The sequence below is a fragment of the Choristoneura fumiferana genome, chromosome 26, assembly GCF_025370935.1.
Source record: "Choristoneura fumiferana chromosome 26, NRCan_CFum_1, whole genome shotgun sequence".
NCBI lineage: Eukaryota > Metazoa > Arthropoda > Insecta > Lepidoptera > Tortricidae > Choristoneura > Choristoneura fumiferana.
The window spans coordinates 5,775,052-5,791,594 of NC_133497.1; the positions used below are offsets into that span (position 1 = coordinate 5,775,052).

The following is a 16,543-nucleotide window of genomic DNA, read 5'->3' on the forward strand; positions in this document are numbered from 1 at the left end:
AATGATGGACTCAGGGCCGGATTTAGAGGTCCGGAAGGAGCGGAAAAGAAATATCACAGCAAAAGTTGTTTACTCGTCGGAATTTGAAAATAAAATCCGTAGTCTCTATTGTGGGGGCCCCTCTTTTGTGGACCCGGGGCTGTAGGGCCGGACGCCCTCCCCTAAATTTGGCCCTGGATGGACTGAATGGATGAGGATGGACTGACGCCAAAATGAGTTTGCAACCACAGAATAAGTAATACTACAAGTACAGAAGCCTCACTGCCGTACAAAATAAAAAAAAAAAAGAATCGTGCCTGCTGTATGCTTCTCTGTCCATCGCATAACTCGTATTCGCTCGCACACGGCACGTGTAGTGGAATAGCACACTCTAGGGGGCCCCAGACATACTTTTAGCGGAAAATAAAATCATGGAGTGAGCCGCGCCTGGTGTAATTGAAGTCTTACGAGTCGTTCCAGCAGTCCTGTTCGTCGCTGTTGTCTGCGCAGTGCTGGATGCCATCGCAGCGGCTCTCCCGCGTGACGCAGGCGCCGTCTCCGCACGTGAACTCGTTGACGCTGCAGACTGACGGAGTGTTGGTGTACACCGCGCTGTGGACGGAAGCGGCTGGAATACAGAAGGCAATCTTCTTAAGGTTCTAACCATTTTTGGCGTTTTTGGCATAATCTCAGATGGCATAGTTTTGTTTGGCATAATTATCATATCGTTCAAACTCATAGGTAATTAACGTATAATCTTGGTTAGCCTAACACCTTGAAATGTGAGTTGGGGTCGCAGTTCTAACGTAACTTAATTTGCTAGTACCAGCTCGTTTTTTGTGAGGTCACAGAGTTATAACCTTGCGTCTTGGTGGGGGCACGCCTAAACTAACCTACACATCTGCTAGCAATTCGTTTCTGTGTGGATTTTTTCTTGGAAAAATATTGCGATGTTCTTTATGCGATATAAGTTTTATGCGAAATAATCTCTTATGCCAAGTATGAACTTTATGCAAAGTATTTCTGCTAAAAAAGTTTACCCGATAAATGCTATGCTCAGTAAGTGAATTTCGGGAAAACAACTTCTTAATAATATTATTTTGAGGTATACATACATTTAGAATATTATGTAATTCAAAAGACTTATTTTCATAATGCCTATGAGTGGAAGGCAATATAAAAACGTTGAATGTTTATTTTATTACACTAAAAGACCAAAAAACCCGAACACTAAAGGCAATATAACAAAGATTAATAATAAAGTTCTTGTGTGACCGAGCTTCGCTCGGGCTAATATTCGAAAACACGCGTTTTCCCAGAAATTTAGACTAAGTAGATCGAATGTTCACAGCTGAAAAAAAATCACAAAAATCTTTAGTGCCGTTTCCGACATTCCCGAAATATAAAAACAAAAAAATAGTAGGTAAACTTGTGTAAAAATACCTATACTCGTAGTACACTAAACTTGTTTTGTTAGACAAATATTTTGTATGGAATCAAAATGATAATTTGTAAAAAACACAATTGTATAGGTACTTTTCTGCGGCTAGGAGTCATTGGCAGTAGTTGTTGCTAACCTTAAGCGACTGGTTACTAAACAAAAAAGTTGTTAAATGTACTCATAAAGTTAAGAAGATAACCTGCTTAGAAAGACAGCTTGTCGTGTCATCTGGCCTAGGTTTATTTATTAGGATACAATTACATTAATCACTCTTAGTAACCTTGTACTAAGACCTTACTGATAATTCCTCGTCTATTGTTTTCCGAAGAAAGTCTGCCCTTTACCTTAACGCGATTGAGGCTCAAGGTAAGGTTCTAAGAAATGATTGACACTGACTCCGTGTCATCTTCAGCCAACATGTTTGAATGTCTGTCCGGATGTCCAACTGATTTCCGACAGGGCATATTAATTAACGAATTCTCATGAAATGTTGTAAGTAAATAATTAAGGTCCATATTAATGGGTATGAAAATGTCACTCATTTTATACAATACTAGCGCCCCGCCCCGGCTCCGCACGGGTACAATTTTTGGATAGGCGGGTAAAAAGGTCTCAAAGGCATTTCACACACATTTTTCCGCTCCTTTTCCCAAAAACTATACCCGCGAGATAGGGTGAGATAATTAACAAAATCATGGGAAAAAATACATGTAGTTTTGAAAATTGGTACAGTTATACCTTGCGGTATCCAGATGAACCTCAAGAAGTCCTCAAAGGGTGGGGGCTGTGCTGAGGGTTTAGGGGGGGGGGGACAACTAGCAAAAACCTAAAAAAAAGGTACCATCAACCCCCACACCGTCAGCACACCCCCACCCTTATGGACTTTTAGTATGTTCATCTAGATACTGCAAGGTTATAACTGTACCAATTTTCAAAACAACACGAGTTTTATCCCCTGATTGCCCATATTCGGCTTTATTTGACCCTATTACGAAGCCGAGGCGTTGTCTCATGCATTTTTTGATTAGCTTGATATATTTTAATTCGTAATTATATCTCTTGAATGGACTGTCCGATTTGAATAATTCAAAAAGTAATCTTCAGGTATTAAATAATTTCGTGTCAGCCCCTAACCTCACTAACCGCACACACTCTCTCTCTCACACACACACACACACACACACACTCACAGTTTTTTTTGTTCATTCCGCTTTAGTTTTGTTAAATTGTATTGGTGTTTACTTCAAGTTCCACTTCGCGTCTACTAGGTATTGCAGATATGTATGATAATCTTTTAAATAGCATAGTGCACTCCAAGGCCCCAAGATACAGGCTCTGCCTAGTTTGGGGTCTGCCAGATATTACTTTGTATGTTGCTGATGTGTATGATTTTTGGAAATAAATTATTATTATTATTATTATTAAAACTGTCTTGAATATGAAATGTTTTATTTGGATAAGGATTAATGCAAAGGTATGGATAATGTAGTCTAATTTTAGTCGGCATTTCTTTCAACTTTTAAAACGTTAAAAAGTAGTTATAGTGACATAACTACGAGTACAATAGTTGGACATATGGTATCGCGAAGTTTGTTGTAGATATTGATATATTATTTAATATCGAAGTAAAATTTTTTGTGGCAACTTTTTTACACTTTGAGTTACATTATTGAAGTTTTAGTACGGAACCCTATTTTTCTGGTAATAAATAGCCTGTGGCATTTTGGAATAATTAAGCATTCTAATGGTGAAAGATTTTTTAAATCGGTCGTAGTTTTTGAGTTTATTCGTAAAAAATATCCAAAAATCCGAATCTTTCCTCTTTATAATATTAGTATAGAATTGATACATTTCGGGTGACGTCGTACTACCTATTCTGATTGAGATCTGACTTCTCCCGATGGCAACGTTGCATTTTTGTTAGTTTTTCTACATTATTCAACAAAAATTGAATGAAAATTAAAAATGTTGTCTGATAGAACACTTCTTAATATATAAGTTAATGTGTCTACTCCAATAATTATTCCTTATAGACTTTTATATTCTTGAAACACCGTTCATAAGTGTTACAAGAAATTAAAAGTATAACGAATAATTAATGGAGTAGACACAAACTAAATATTAAGAAGTGTTCTTAATTTTCATTCAATGAATGATGAAAGAGATGGACATTGACTTATTTAACTATAACATTCCATCCGTGAGGCGAAGATTGGCGACCAGGTTCTTTGATTGAGCGCATCATTGGTATTTACTTTAGATATCTTAATATCCTTAAGCTTAAGTCTTTGGTACAGATAGTTCAACTCAGTTGTGCGCGCGGCCCTATGTGTGGGTAAAGCGATAAGAACACGTCTTGCTCGGACGACGACTGCCGCGTCACGTGAAAGTTGTATATTTACAAGCGCACGCACACATAGGGCCGCGCGTACAACTGAGTTGAACTATCTGTATTCTGTATACTCTCTCTTTGGGTAGTGCCGTGCTAATGTAATGTAAATTTTTTATATAACCTGCGGAACTATCATATTTAAATTTGTTGCTAACTATAGCTATCTGTGGGATCCTGTAATTGGCTCTGTGTTGCCATTCCTACTATTATATATATACTAATATATGTATTGTTTTTAGCCGTTGGTTCTCCTTAAATAAATAAATACCTCAAGAATATGATAAGATTACGACGGAGTCTTAGGTCAAGTGCCTTATCAAATTTTTTGATTGGTTGGTCCCAGCGCGTAGGTACATCAGTGGGTTCAGTATCGTTCTGCCATAGGTCAAAGAGTTATCAATCAGAAAGCAATTATTTGTAATAATACCAGCCATAGCCCGCGACTCTGTCCGCCTACAATTCGTTTATCGCTATCCCGCGGCAACTATGCAATTTTCCGGGATAAAAACTATGCTACGGCCTTCCCGGGATTAAAACTATTTGTATACCGAATTTCATCTACTTACTTAAATCGGTTCGGTTCAGACGTGAAAAGATAAGAACAAACAAACAGTCAGACACAAACAAACTTTCGCATTTATAATATTCATCATCATCATCATCCCAGCCTATATACGTCCCACTGCTGGGCACAGGCCTCCTCTCAGAACAAGAGGGCTTGGGCCATAGTTCCCACGCAGGCCCAGTGCGGATTGGGAACTTCACACGCACCATTGAATTTATAATATTAGTAGGATCAAAATCTTATTTTCAGACTAGAACATTGACATCTATGTAGTCTATGTACCTTACGGCACTAGACTGTCTGTTTGGAACAAAACGCGCGGCGCATCAATCATCAATATTACTTTGACACAACCGCTGTCACGGACGTCAACAGACTATAGTGAAAGTCAATGGAACCACACCCTTTATATGTATTTATCTATATAAGTATGTTTATCCGTTGACTATATCCATAGAAGCTTTGCTTAGTTTGGGACTAGGTCAATTGGTGTCAAGTGTCCCATGATATATATTTTATTAATGAAAAAATATTGCTATTAACAAAATTTCAATTATTGCAAGTTTTGTTGCAGAGTTCTATTTGTTAGAATTTTATAATCTTAATGACATCAATCATGTTTTTATCTCAATCATTAGTCTAACTAACTTCATTGATGAAATTAATAGGATATAATTACCAAAGTACCTACCGAAGTCGAATTTTGAAATGACATACAAAATTAGTGTTTCTAGATCAGGTAACGCGTTAACTCAAGTGATTTAATTAGTTTTGTTTCTTTAAAGATTTTATTTTAAATTCTCGTATAATTTTAGTAACCAAAACGAAACAAATTAATTCACAAAAAGGGCATACCCCAAAAATTAAGTCATGTCAAGTCACGAGAGGTTATGTATTTGAAAATATTATTTTTATTTAATCAGGCGATAGATACCAAGAATAATACCTACATAGCCCTGTCTAGAGGTAAAAAGCGGGTAAACAAAAATTCAAAATTATCTTACCAAGCACCAAAACAACAATACACAAAAACATTGTACTAATTCCTCATCACACACTAAACCACACTAAAATAGCATAAGTACTTGCGTGTACTAAATATAATTCGCATGCTCTTTCAAAAACACGCGTATACCTAATATACGGAGAAATTAATAGGTATGCTATTTTTTTGTTTACACTGTGACTTATAACAATAAACCCATTCCGCTGGGAAGTCCGTACACTACTGCTGTGTGATACCAGTTTACAACAAGTTTTTCCTTATGACGAGGCCACACAATTGTTAAAAAAACTAGTTTAGGTTTTCGTGTAATGATACCAAATTAAATTAACCTGTACATTTTATGCTATGCGTGAATTGGTCAGGTGTCTTAATTTTGTTGCTTAGACGCGTTAGGTCTACTTATATGTCATTTTTAATAATTTTATCCGATGTAAGTAATGTGTTTATTTTAATTTGTCATTTATTTGGCTAATTCAATTATGTATTTTTAATTTAATTTTGAGCTGTACTTTTTAGCTTAGCTAGAAAGAATAGAACATAATATTTCAATTTGGTTAATTTATTTCAATTTAAATTAATTTAAATATCTTTAAAGCCAGGATTATTATACTTAATTTTTTATTTCTTTATTATTTATTATACTTATTTTTTCGTATTTATTTATTATTTAATTGTGTTAGCGTACTATAACTTATTATACTTAACTTAAATATATCTGAAATAAAATTCATTTTATATTTATTCGAGCAATCCTTACTTTATTACCAACAAGCTTTTGCCCGCGGCTTCGCCCGTGTGGAATTCAGTTATCGCGCGCTGTTCCCTCGGGAACTGTGCATTTTCCCGGGGTAAAAAGTAGCCTATGTCACTCTCTGGCCCATAAACTATCTCTATGCCAAAAAACACGTCGATCCGTCGCTCCGTTTCGACGTGAAAGACGGACAAACATACACACAAACAGACACACTTTCACATTTATAATATTAAGTAAGTATGGATAATATTTGTGAATGTAACTCGTCTGTCTGTTACCTATTCACATTTAAACCACTGAACCAATTAGGATGAAATTTGGAATAGAGATATTATAACTTCCTGGAAAGAACATACTTACCTAATAGTTGTTTTCAGGGTTCCGTAGTCAACTAAGAACCCTTATAGTTTTGCCATGTGTGTCCGTCTGTCTGTCTGTCAGCGGCTATGCTCAGGGACCGTTAGTACTACAAAGCTGTAATTTGGCATGGATGTACACATATCAGTCACGCAGACAAAGTGGAAAATAAAAAACAATAAAAAAATGTTTTTAGGGTACCTCCCATATACGCAAAGTGGGAGTGTTTTTTTTTCTCGACTGACCCTGTAGTGTGGGATATCGTTAGAGAGGTCTTTTGAAATTTTTCGATTCAGTGATCTGTTTGCGAAATATTCAACTTTAAAGTGCAAATTTTCATTAAAGTCGAGCGTGTCCCCCCCCCCCTCTAGAAGCTAAACTGTTGAGTGGGTACATCAAATTTACAAGGAGAATTATAACGGCTAAGATTGCTTGAGAATTAATAGTAGTTTAAGAGTAAATGACAGACTAACTAAGGCATACAATATAAGTAAACTTGAAAGATTTCTTACACAATACGAATTTTTTAGAAAAAAATACTACTCGATTTTTTGTAATGGCTACGGAACCCTATTTTGGGCGTGTCCTGTACGCTCTTGGCCGTTTTTTCTGTTAGCGATGAAAAAATCTGCGCAAATGGATTCGCGGACAACTGCTAGTTCTTTTGATATTTATTTATTTCTTTCATAAATTTAAACAACTTTTAACAATTACAATGAAATTTTCTAAATTGGTCATTTTTTGGGCCAATTAATCTATAAAGTTTGGGCTTATCCCTGTAAAAACGCGCGTTTTCGGGTATCCCAAGCAAAGCTCGGTCGCCTAGGTATTTTTTTATGAAATAACTTTTCGATGTGAATCTTCGCACTCTCCAATCAACATGTCACTTGATTAACGTCAAATTAACGCGATTCTCAAAAACATAGAACCTTTCTGATGAATTCTGATGTCATTTATGAAGTTCGAAATTAAACTTGCATTCAACAGGAATAAAATCGACTCGAGTCGAGATTATTGTGAAAACGCTGTCGGCAAATACCTGAAGATATTAATTCATAATACCTAAGGTCAATTTTCGGAAACTCCTGAATCCTAATTTATTTTAACTGACTTACTTTTTTAAAACTGAACGTAGAATTTTCAGTTATATTAATATATATTTAATATATATTAATATAAGTTATTTGACGGGTGCGTCCCAAGTTATATAAAAACGTTACATATAATGTATAACATGAAACAGTATAATTTCATTAAGTATAACGTATATTTTAGGTTCAGAAGGCTAACGCCTTAGCCTTCGATGTTAGGTTTTTTTTATAGCAGCGAAGAAACCGTAGAAGTGATATATATTTTTTATTTATATTTTTGAGCGCTAAGTTGTTCGTTCTAAGATTAAATGAATGTTATATGTTTTGGTTGGTAGAGGTTGCGAATATTATATGATTTGATCGTTATACTCAATGTATTTATGTCCATAGCTCATTATACATAATTAAATTATATATGAGCATTATAGAAAACGTACCTATGTTATATTAAAAAATATATAGAAAGTGAAGTTATAAGTAAATATTATATGTTTTGTTTTTATTATTACTTACCCATATTTGACAGTTAGAAATTCGCCAAAGAACTAAAGTCGCCGACATAGCCCGATGAATATGCAAGTTGACTGGCAATCGGTGGGCTACATCGTTCGAAGAAGAGATAACCTTTGGGAGAGAAAAGTCCTCGAGTGGCGACCACCGGAAGACGAAGCGTTGGCATGCCTCGAACTGACTGACAACATTGTGAACATTGCGGGCAACTGGTGATGCAAGTGGCGAGTTATAATCAATGGACGTCTTCCGGCTGATGATTTTTGACAGTTATGCGCAGTAAAAATAAACAGCAAAGTTGTTGACCCGCCGACTTAATGTCGGTAACATTTTGTTACGTAAGTAAAACTAGTGAAAATGGTTTAAGAGGATAAAGAAGACTCATGCAAACAACAGCTACAACTAAGTCAACATAGGTTGTTGTCACACACAATATTTTAGACTATCGCGGTGATCACTAATTTTATGAATAAATTATATTAAATTCGGGTTTTGTTCCGCGTACCTTGATTCTTGATTAAAAGCCGTGGTGGCCTAGTGGTTTGACCTATCGCCTCTCAAACAGAGGGTCGTGGGTTCAAACCCCGGCTCGCACCTCTGAGTTTTTCGAAATTCATGTGCGGAATTACATTTGAAATCTACCACGAACTTTGCGGTGAAGGAAAACATCGTAAGGAAACCTGCACAAACCTGCGAAGCAATTCAATGGTGCGTGTGAAGTTCCCAATCCGCACTGGGCCCGCGTGGGAACTATGGCCCAAGCCCTCTTGTTCTGAGAGGAGGCCTGTGCCGAGCAGTGGGACCTATATAGGCTGGGATGATGACCTTGATTTTACCTTGGTTCAAGGTACGCGGAAAAACCCCAATTTAATTCATAAAATAAAGTCAACATAGGTGTTGTCAAAGTATCCTAATTTTACCAAATTCCGGGGATATATTTTCACGCGGCAACACTGACGAGTAATGGCCGAAGAACAGGTTTAAGGTCAACCTAACAAATAACTCGATAACTGACGATCTTAACCGCTTTGTCATTCGTTTGTTAATATTAACTTAATGACGCGCTGCGACGAAACTTAACCGTTATAACATATGTACTTACAATCAAGATCATCGTCAGGCTGGAAGACGTCAATTGCTGAACTTAGGCAGACGAGACTCAGCATTTTCAGTAAAAGTTGTTGAAATGACTTTTTCTTGGATTTGGATGGAATTTCGTTTTTAAAGAAAGAAAGAAAGAAAATATTTATTCGTGACAAACATGAGAACAATGGATAAAAGAAATAAAAAAGAGAAAAAAAATAAGTTATGCATGTCACGAGATGGTCCCTAATCAGCAATCTGCCGGTCTTGCGACTCTGCTCTCTAATGCTACTCTGCTGGTCTGCTGGTCTTCCTTTGAGACCATCTGGTCATCATACATTTTTCTACTCAGAATCAGAAGCACTTTCTATTGTTATAGCAGAAAAAAAGTGTTTAAGGTTTTTCAAATAATTTCGTGTTATCCATTACACTACCGTCATAGAAACGTGTATGAAAACGATAACGTAATGGAATAAAAAATCTTGGGACACTTTTTTTCTCCTATTACAATCGAAAGTGCTCCTGATTCTGAGTAGGAAATAGTAGATTGATAACCAAGGGTGGAAAGTGACCCATTTCACCTGAGACATTTCTGGCGCTCGAACAAAGTGAGAGCGCCAATAGTTCGAGAGGAAATGGGTAATTTCACCCGAGTTAGATACTCTACTTTTCATTTCGACTGTGAGAAAAGTAAAATAGTACAAAAAAATGAGAATAACATTAAATTGAATTTCAGTATTCAGTAACTTGAATTTACTTATATCCAACCTCCAACGGTACTTTTTCGACCTGACCACTTGCCACAGCTGACTATAAAAAAAAATCGAGTTGGTCACGACCAAGGAGCTTATATACCTACAAAACTGGAGGTTGAACGCCGAACGAAGAAGTTTGACCTTTATTACTTTTTTATATATTCCATTTCTTTCTTTCACATTTCACGAATGACTTCCATCTTTTTCTTTAGATGTTTGTGACGTAATAAAGCTCAAATTTCTTGTTTTAAACGGATGTTCGGCGTTCAACCTTCACTGTTGTATATAAGATCCTTGGTCACGACGTGCATCTAGATGGTCATGCCGAAACGTGAAAAAAAAGTTTCATTGACGTAACTCAATTATCTTCGACTCGGTGGCTAATCGAAAAATAAAAAAAAATACTTCCCACTCTAGAGATGAAACCGCAATGTTCCACCCGGCTATCTACCCATGAAAATTAAACTTTCAGAACAGGAGAGATGAAACGGAATTTCATCCAAATCTAAAAAAAAAGTAATTTCAACAACTTTTTCTGAAAACGCCTCCGCATGGCAACCGCTGAATAGGCCACTCCGGAGTGGCCTATTTAGCGGTTGCCTCACACTGCCTCGGATCGCCCGTTGCGCTTATTTAAAAAAATATATATATTTTATTTCGGACTCAGGGTCCATAATTACAGCAATCCTTAATCTAATTAAACCTCGCACAACGTATCAGCATTGTTAACGTATCAGCGAGGATATGCTGCCAGCATCTTTGGGTCCATGCCGCGGGATCCCGGGAAAATTTCTTTTAGTTATAGTTTAGTTATTAGTTTGTTTTACTTTTATTAATATTTTTAAATTAGTCTTATTTTAATTTATATTATTGTGTACCACACTTAATTATACTTCTAGTATATTATATTCCATTAACACCACCCACGAAATCGTGAAAAAAATCAGCTATTCCATACATTTCGGATAGTTAGAGATCAATTATCTCTTGATTAGATGGTTTTTTTTTCGCGATTTCGGGCTGGTCTCATAGTAAAAGTTGCTCAGTGTGAATCTCCCCATCACCCCTTTCACTCCAGCTCATGACCTCGGAACTACCCAGTATAGTATGCCTTTTCATTTTTTGTCATTACCTCTTCTCAAACAGCATAACTCTTAATAATCGTAGTCCCATCATAACCTAAAAAGCCGTTATCTACAGAGCGACTCACATATTACGGCTTTTTAATGTATTGAAAGTAAATATTTCTGATGCTTAATAATTTTGATTAAAAAGTTAAAAAAATATCTAAGCTTTAAAACGGTTAAGGTACTTTAACTTCATTTTTATTTACAACGCAACGTGCATCTTCTACTAGCAATAATAGACAATAGCGCGGCTATCTGTAGTAACGACCTTCTAGTGTATTAATCGCATCTAACTTTCATTTAAAATAACAATACTATAAAAGTTATGTAGAATACTAAGCTTAAAAGTCGCTAGGGTACTGCTAACGGCCTTTTAACTTATTATTCTTCGTCGAATAATATTCACAAATCCTAAGCTATAACATAAAAGCCTCCACAATTAATACTATTTATAATTTTTGTATAATAAAAGTATAAACATAAAAAACCTGATATTTTATCTAAATTTTAATGTAATCAAAATTTTTGTAAGTCAATTTATGCCTAAGATACAGGTATTTATTGATATAGACGGTTTTAACTTTACAGGAGAGCATTTTAAAGTTTTATTTTTGTCAAACAAATCATAGCTTTTTTCTAGCCGGTATAGAAAATTGCATTGTATGCACGTGTTTAAAATAAATCGATGTTACCCCAAAATTAACGGCAAAGCTAGTCGTTAAAATTAAATTTGACGTCAGCGTCCTTGAAAAGTGCGCTAATCTTTTTAATAAATGTTTGCAATGCCTCCCATTCAGCAGTTTCATCATCGATTTGCGCCCTTAAAGTAACGAAAGCCTTTCTCCAACGCTCTGGAAGTAACACACCGCGAATATCAGCAGTGTTGTACACCCGCAGCTCCAAGAAAAAGTCTCCGTTGAGGATGTAAGCTTGTTTTTTTGTTCCGTTCGTTACCCGGCTTGCAATGGATGACTCAAGCGGACCGTTCCCAGCAGGCTTATTAGGAACCTGTTCAGGAAATATTCCGAACAAGTCAAACGGGTTTTTAGTTTCTTTTTTCTGGGGTGCAGCAGACCTGAAATATAATAGACATTAAATTTAATAAAACAATGAATAAGAAAGTCTTAGTTCGCTTAAATTCATTTCCATGCCAGCCTATATACGTCCCACTGCTGGGCACAGGCCTCTCAGAACAAGAGGGTTGGGCCATAGTTCCCACGCGGACCCAGTGCGGATTGGGATTAAATTCATTTAACACCTCCCTATTTAGCACCTAATTGGCGCTGCGTAGACATGTAGCTTCACTGTTTATCATCTATCGCATGTCCAACAGGGAGTGCTCCGAGGAGTTGTTCGGGTTGATTTCTGTCGCATCCTTCTGCCACAGCTCTACGCGACAATACTGCCATCCTCACCATTTAGATGGTTGGCGGTCCTCTACTGTGCGTTTTTCCAGAAATTTCCTGTCTCGCACAGCAAAACTCTGGAATGAGCTGTCGCCTGCCCTGCGGTATTTCCGGACCGATATGACCTTCAAGCCTTCAAGAAAAGAGCGTAATTCTACCTAAAAGGCCGGCAACGTACTTGTGACTCTTCTGGTGTTGCAGTCCATGGGCAACGGTAATCGCTTACCATATCAGGTGATCCGTTTGCTCGTTTGTATTGTATTGTAAAATTCTTTATTGTACATAAAAACACAAAAATAACAGAACACGGGATAATAAGACGTTTGCCCCCTAATCCATTAAAAAACAAATACTCAACAAATTACTAGAAAAATAGCTATTCTTGTCCGGGCACCCCACGGCAAACATTGATACAAGAATGAAATATTAATAAATGGCCAAGTAGACAAACAATAGGTAAATGGTATCCAGCTAACAAAATAAACTTATGAAAAGGTTACTTGTTTGCAGCTGAAGCTTTCCTTTTATCAACTTTTGGTTGACCAGTTCCACTGCTTGCAACAGTGATGGGCTCAAACTGTGAACCAGACCTGAAAGGAAAATAGATATTAAAGGTCTCAAAATTAAGATCGGCTTACATTTATATCTGCTTACTTAAGACTTTAAATAATTTCTTGAATCAGGCGTTACTTTGCGGAGGTCCATATCAATGAACTAAAAGAATTTCCTTGCTCACCCGCGACCTTACGATAGCTAAGCTTATGCAAAATATGCGTGTTCATGCAGTTCCTCCACCTCCACACTGTAAGAACACACACAAATCACACAAACCCATCTATCACCACCACCTCACTACACTGACGCGTTTCGAACTCAACCAGAGCTCATCTTCAGAGTGACACAACCGTACACCATGCTACCAGTTGTTAGACTAACGAACCACAACCACCGTTTTAACTTGTCACTGTAACTCCCCAAGTACCCACATACGTTTTATGAAACAAAACAAAACTACCCACAAATTATTAATACATTTTTTTAACCGTCTTTCAAAACTACCTTGATTTTTATTTATTTACTGTCAAGGCATGTTTTATTAACTAGGTTTAGGTTTAGGTTTTAGGTGGTGGTGATAGATGGGTTTGTGTGATTTGTGTGTGTTCTTACAGTGTGGAGGTGGAGGAACTGCATGAACACGCATATTTTGCATAAGCTTAGCTATCGTAAGGTCGCGGGTGAGCAAGGAAATTCTTTTAGTTCATTTACTTAAGACTTCTAAGTTTACACATCGTTGGTTAGTTTCTGATGGGTACAGCGCCGTAATATTAACCCACGATTACCAAGTACAAGCACTTTCCGAAACCAAGATGGATCACCAATAATAAATATCCCCCCGGGCTCAACTTGGTGTCCGAGGCCGGCTATGGAAGATCTCAAGGTTACGGGAGTGTGACAAGGTTCTACGCGGATCGGAGAACGAGAAGCCGAGGGTGGAAGGAGCGATTCACCGGAGTTGGCTCTGATCTGAGCGACACGAACTGGGGACCGGTTCAAGCGTCTGCGCAGCGCGCTCCAGTGAATGACTCTCTCGCGTTGTGCGGTGCCATAAACATATACTAGCGAGGTGGAGGGGCGCGGCCGCTGGTCGCGGCGAGGCGCGGTGATGTCACGCCGTGGTGCCGGTGTTTGCTGACGTCAGAAACTAAATAACTAATTTTCACTACCACCACGGGCGTATTAATTCTGCTTGCTCGCATTCTGGCTTGCATGCTTTCTTGCACTATTTCTTACAAATTTACATGATCACTTGCATGATTGCTTGCTTGCTTGCTTGCATGCTTGCTTGCATTATTGTTTGCATATTTGAGAGTATGCTTACTTGATCTGCTGTTTGCATGCTTGCTTGCATTCTGGCTTATATGCTTGCCTCTACGCTTGCTTGCATGCCCGCTTGCACTATTTCTTGCAAATTTACATGCTCACTTGCAATCTTGCTTGCATGCTTGCTTACAAGCTTGCTTGCATGCATGCTTGCTTGCTTACTTACATGCTTGCTTGCATGCTTGAGTGCATGCTTGCTTGCACTCTTTCTTGCATAATTACATGCTTAAGTGCATGCTTGCTCGCATTTTTCAGGTGGTAGGACCCTGTGCAAGGTCCGCCCGGATTTCTACCACCATCTTGCTCGCTAATCCTGCCGTGAAGCAGCAGTGCTTGTACTGTTGTGTTTCGGCGTAGAGAGTAATTCAGCTGGTGAAATTACTGGCACTTGAGGCCTCTGGGTTGGCAACGCATCTGCAATACCCCTGGTGTTGCAAATGTTTATGGGCGGTGGTGATCTCTTACCATCAGGAGACCCAATTGCTCGTTTACCATCCAGACGAATAAAAAAAAAATGCTTGCTTGCTTGTATGCAGCTTTGAGCCTTTGAATGCATGCCTGCTTGCACTATTTCTTGAATGATTACTTACTGACTACAAAAGCCATGAAAAAAAATGTTAACAAATAAAACAGTGATTTTTTTTCCAAAAATATAACCGACTACAAAAACCTGTGATTTTTTTTCTACTAGCTTGAAGTCAAGTCAAGTTAAAGTCAGTGCCTCAGCACGAGCCAGCAGGAGTGATTGAAGCCCAATATTATATAGTACGAAGGTCAAGTGAACGACTATAGTTCCACTCCTGCTAGGTCGTGCTGAGGCACCGACTTCAACTTGACTTAGGTAGGTACTTGACATGACTTCAAGCTAGTAGAATTTTTTTTTTGTAGTCGGTTCTATTTTTGGCGCAAAAAATATTTTATTTGTTAAAAAAAATGTGGTTTTGTATGTTAAATTTTTTGTTAAAAATTTATTTTGGTGTCGGTTTTATTTTTTATGATATGCAATAGAGCTAGGTATGAAACTGCCAGGTCACTTAAACCAAGGTGTAAGTAGGGTTAGTGAAGCCAGGTTTAAGAGGCTTGGCTTTTCCTTGGATCTGATAACTTTTTACAGCGAAAGCGATGAGCTCGTGAGTCTTCGCCGCCATTTACCCCAACTGCCGAATTTTTAAAAATGTTTTTGGTGGGATCTCATTTCTTTTTACCGACTGCGCGAAGGAGGGCTATGTTTTTCGAGCGTATGTGTTTATGTATGTATGTATGTCCATTTCTATGGTCCTCGCTACTGCCTAAACGGCTGGATTTTAACATAATATGAGGTATCATTACGTTTTTTAATATCTGTCGGAGTGACATAGAGTATATAATATTGCAATGTGACATCCGCGAAACGGCGTGGGAATTATAAAAAAAAATCTTATAGTAACAATATGGGTATCAAATTAAATTATGATTGGTTTTTTGGAATCTTTTTGTATTTTTTATTTCAATTCCAAATTTTTACTTTTACGGTCATCCCGTAAAACCGAAATTGTGGGAATCGAACCCAGGTCCTCGGTAATCCGTACCGCGTGCTATACCGCTACACCACTGATGGTCAACGGTACCGACACGAATTTCCCTATGCACCTCATATCTCAGCTTGTGTTTCTTACTTAGTCACTTAAGCAGCGACGCTAGCGACATCTATGCCGAAAAAGTTTGAGGGCTTACGGCATAGATGTCGCTAGCTTCGCTGCTTAAGTGACTAAGTAAGAAACACAAGCTGAGATATGAGGTGCATAGGGAAATTCGTGTCGGTACCGTTGACCATCAGTGGTGTAGCGGTATAGCACGCGGTACGGATTACCGAGGACCTGGGTTCGATTCCCAGTGATGGTCTTATTTTTCTGTTTTTTCTGTGCATCTATATTTCAGTTTGTATTTTCAATTTATCAAATTAAAGCCAATAATTAGCCCATTCTTAATATACTGGATGTGGCCTGCAATACGAGCAAATAATTAAAACAGATCATACTCGTCAAACTGATCAACATTAGTTCAGCGACTTTTAAAAATAATTAGTTTTGTTTGGTATGTACAGAACCCTTCGTGCGCGCACTTGGCCGGTTTTTAGGGTTCCGGAGCCAAAATGGCAAAAACGGAACCCTTATAGTTTCGCCATGTCTGTCTGTCTGTCTGTCCGTCCGTCCGCGG

The 16,543-nt window shown here is 37.8% G+C and overlaps 2 protein-coding genes across 2 annotated transcripts in view; both read right to left on the minus strand.

Annotated features, from left to right (window-relative positions):
• LOC141442934 (modular serine protease-like) overlaps nucleotides 1-5,635 on the minus strand; it is a 33,236-nt gene extending 27,601 nt beyond the window's left edge. The window contains exons 1-2 of the mRNA XM_074108126.1: nucleotides 5,382-5,635; nucleotides 448-607 (exon numbers count right to left, since the gene is read on the minus strand). Of these exons, the coding sequence (XP_073964227.1) occupies nucleotides 448-607; nucleotides 5,382-5,412 (191 nt within the window). The 5' untranslated portion in view covers nucleotides 5,413-5,635. The remainder of the gene's footprint in view (nucleotides 1-447; nucleotides 608-5,381) is intronic.
• Nucleotides 5,636-11,554: 5,919 nt separating this feature from the next.
• Nucleotides 11,555-16,543, minus strand: part of LOC141443116 (clotting factor C-like) — a 29,492-nt gene continuing 24,503 nt past the window's right edge. Inside the window, exons 12-13 of the mRNA XM_074108327.1 lie at nucleotides 12,967-13,056; nucleotides 11,555-12,135 (exon numbers count right to left, since the gene is read on the minus strand). Coding sequence (XP_073964428.1) covers nucleotides 11,772-12,135; nucleotides 12,967-13,056 — 454 coding nt within the window. The 3' untranslated portion in view covers nucleotides 11,555-11,771. The remainder of the gene's footprint in view (nucleotides 12,136-12,966; nucleotides 13,057-16,543) is intronic.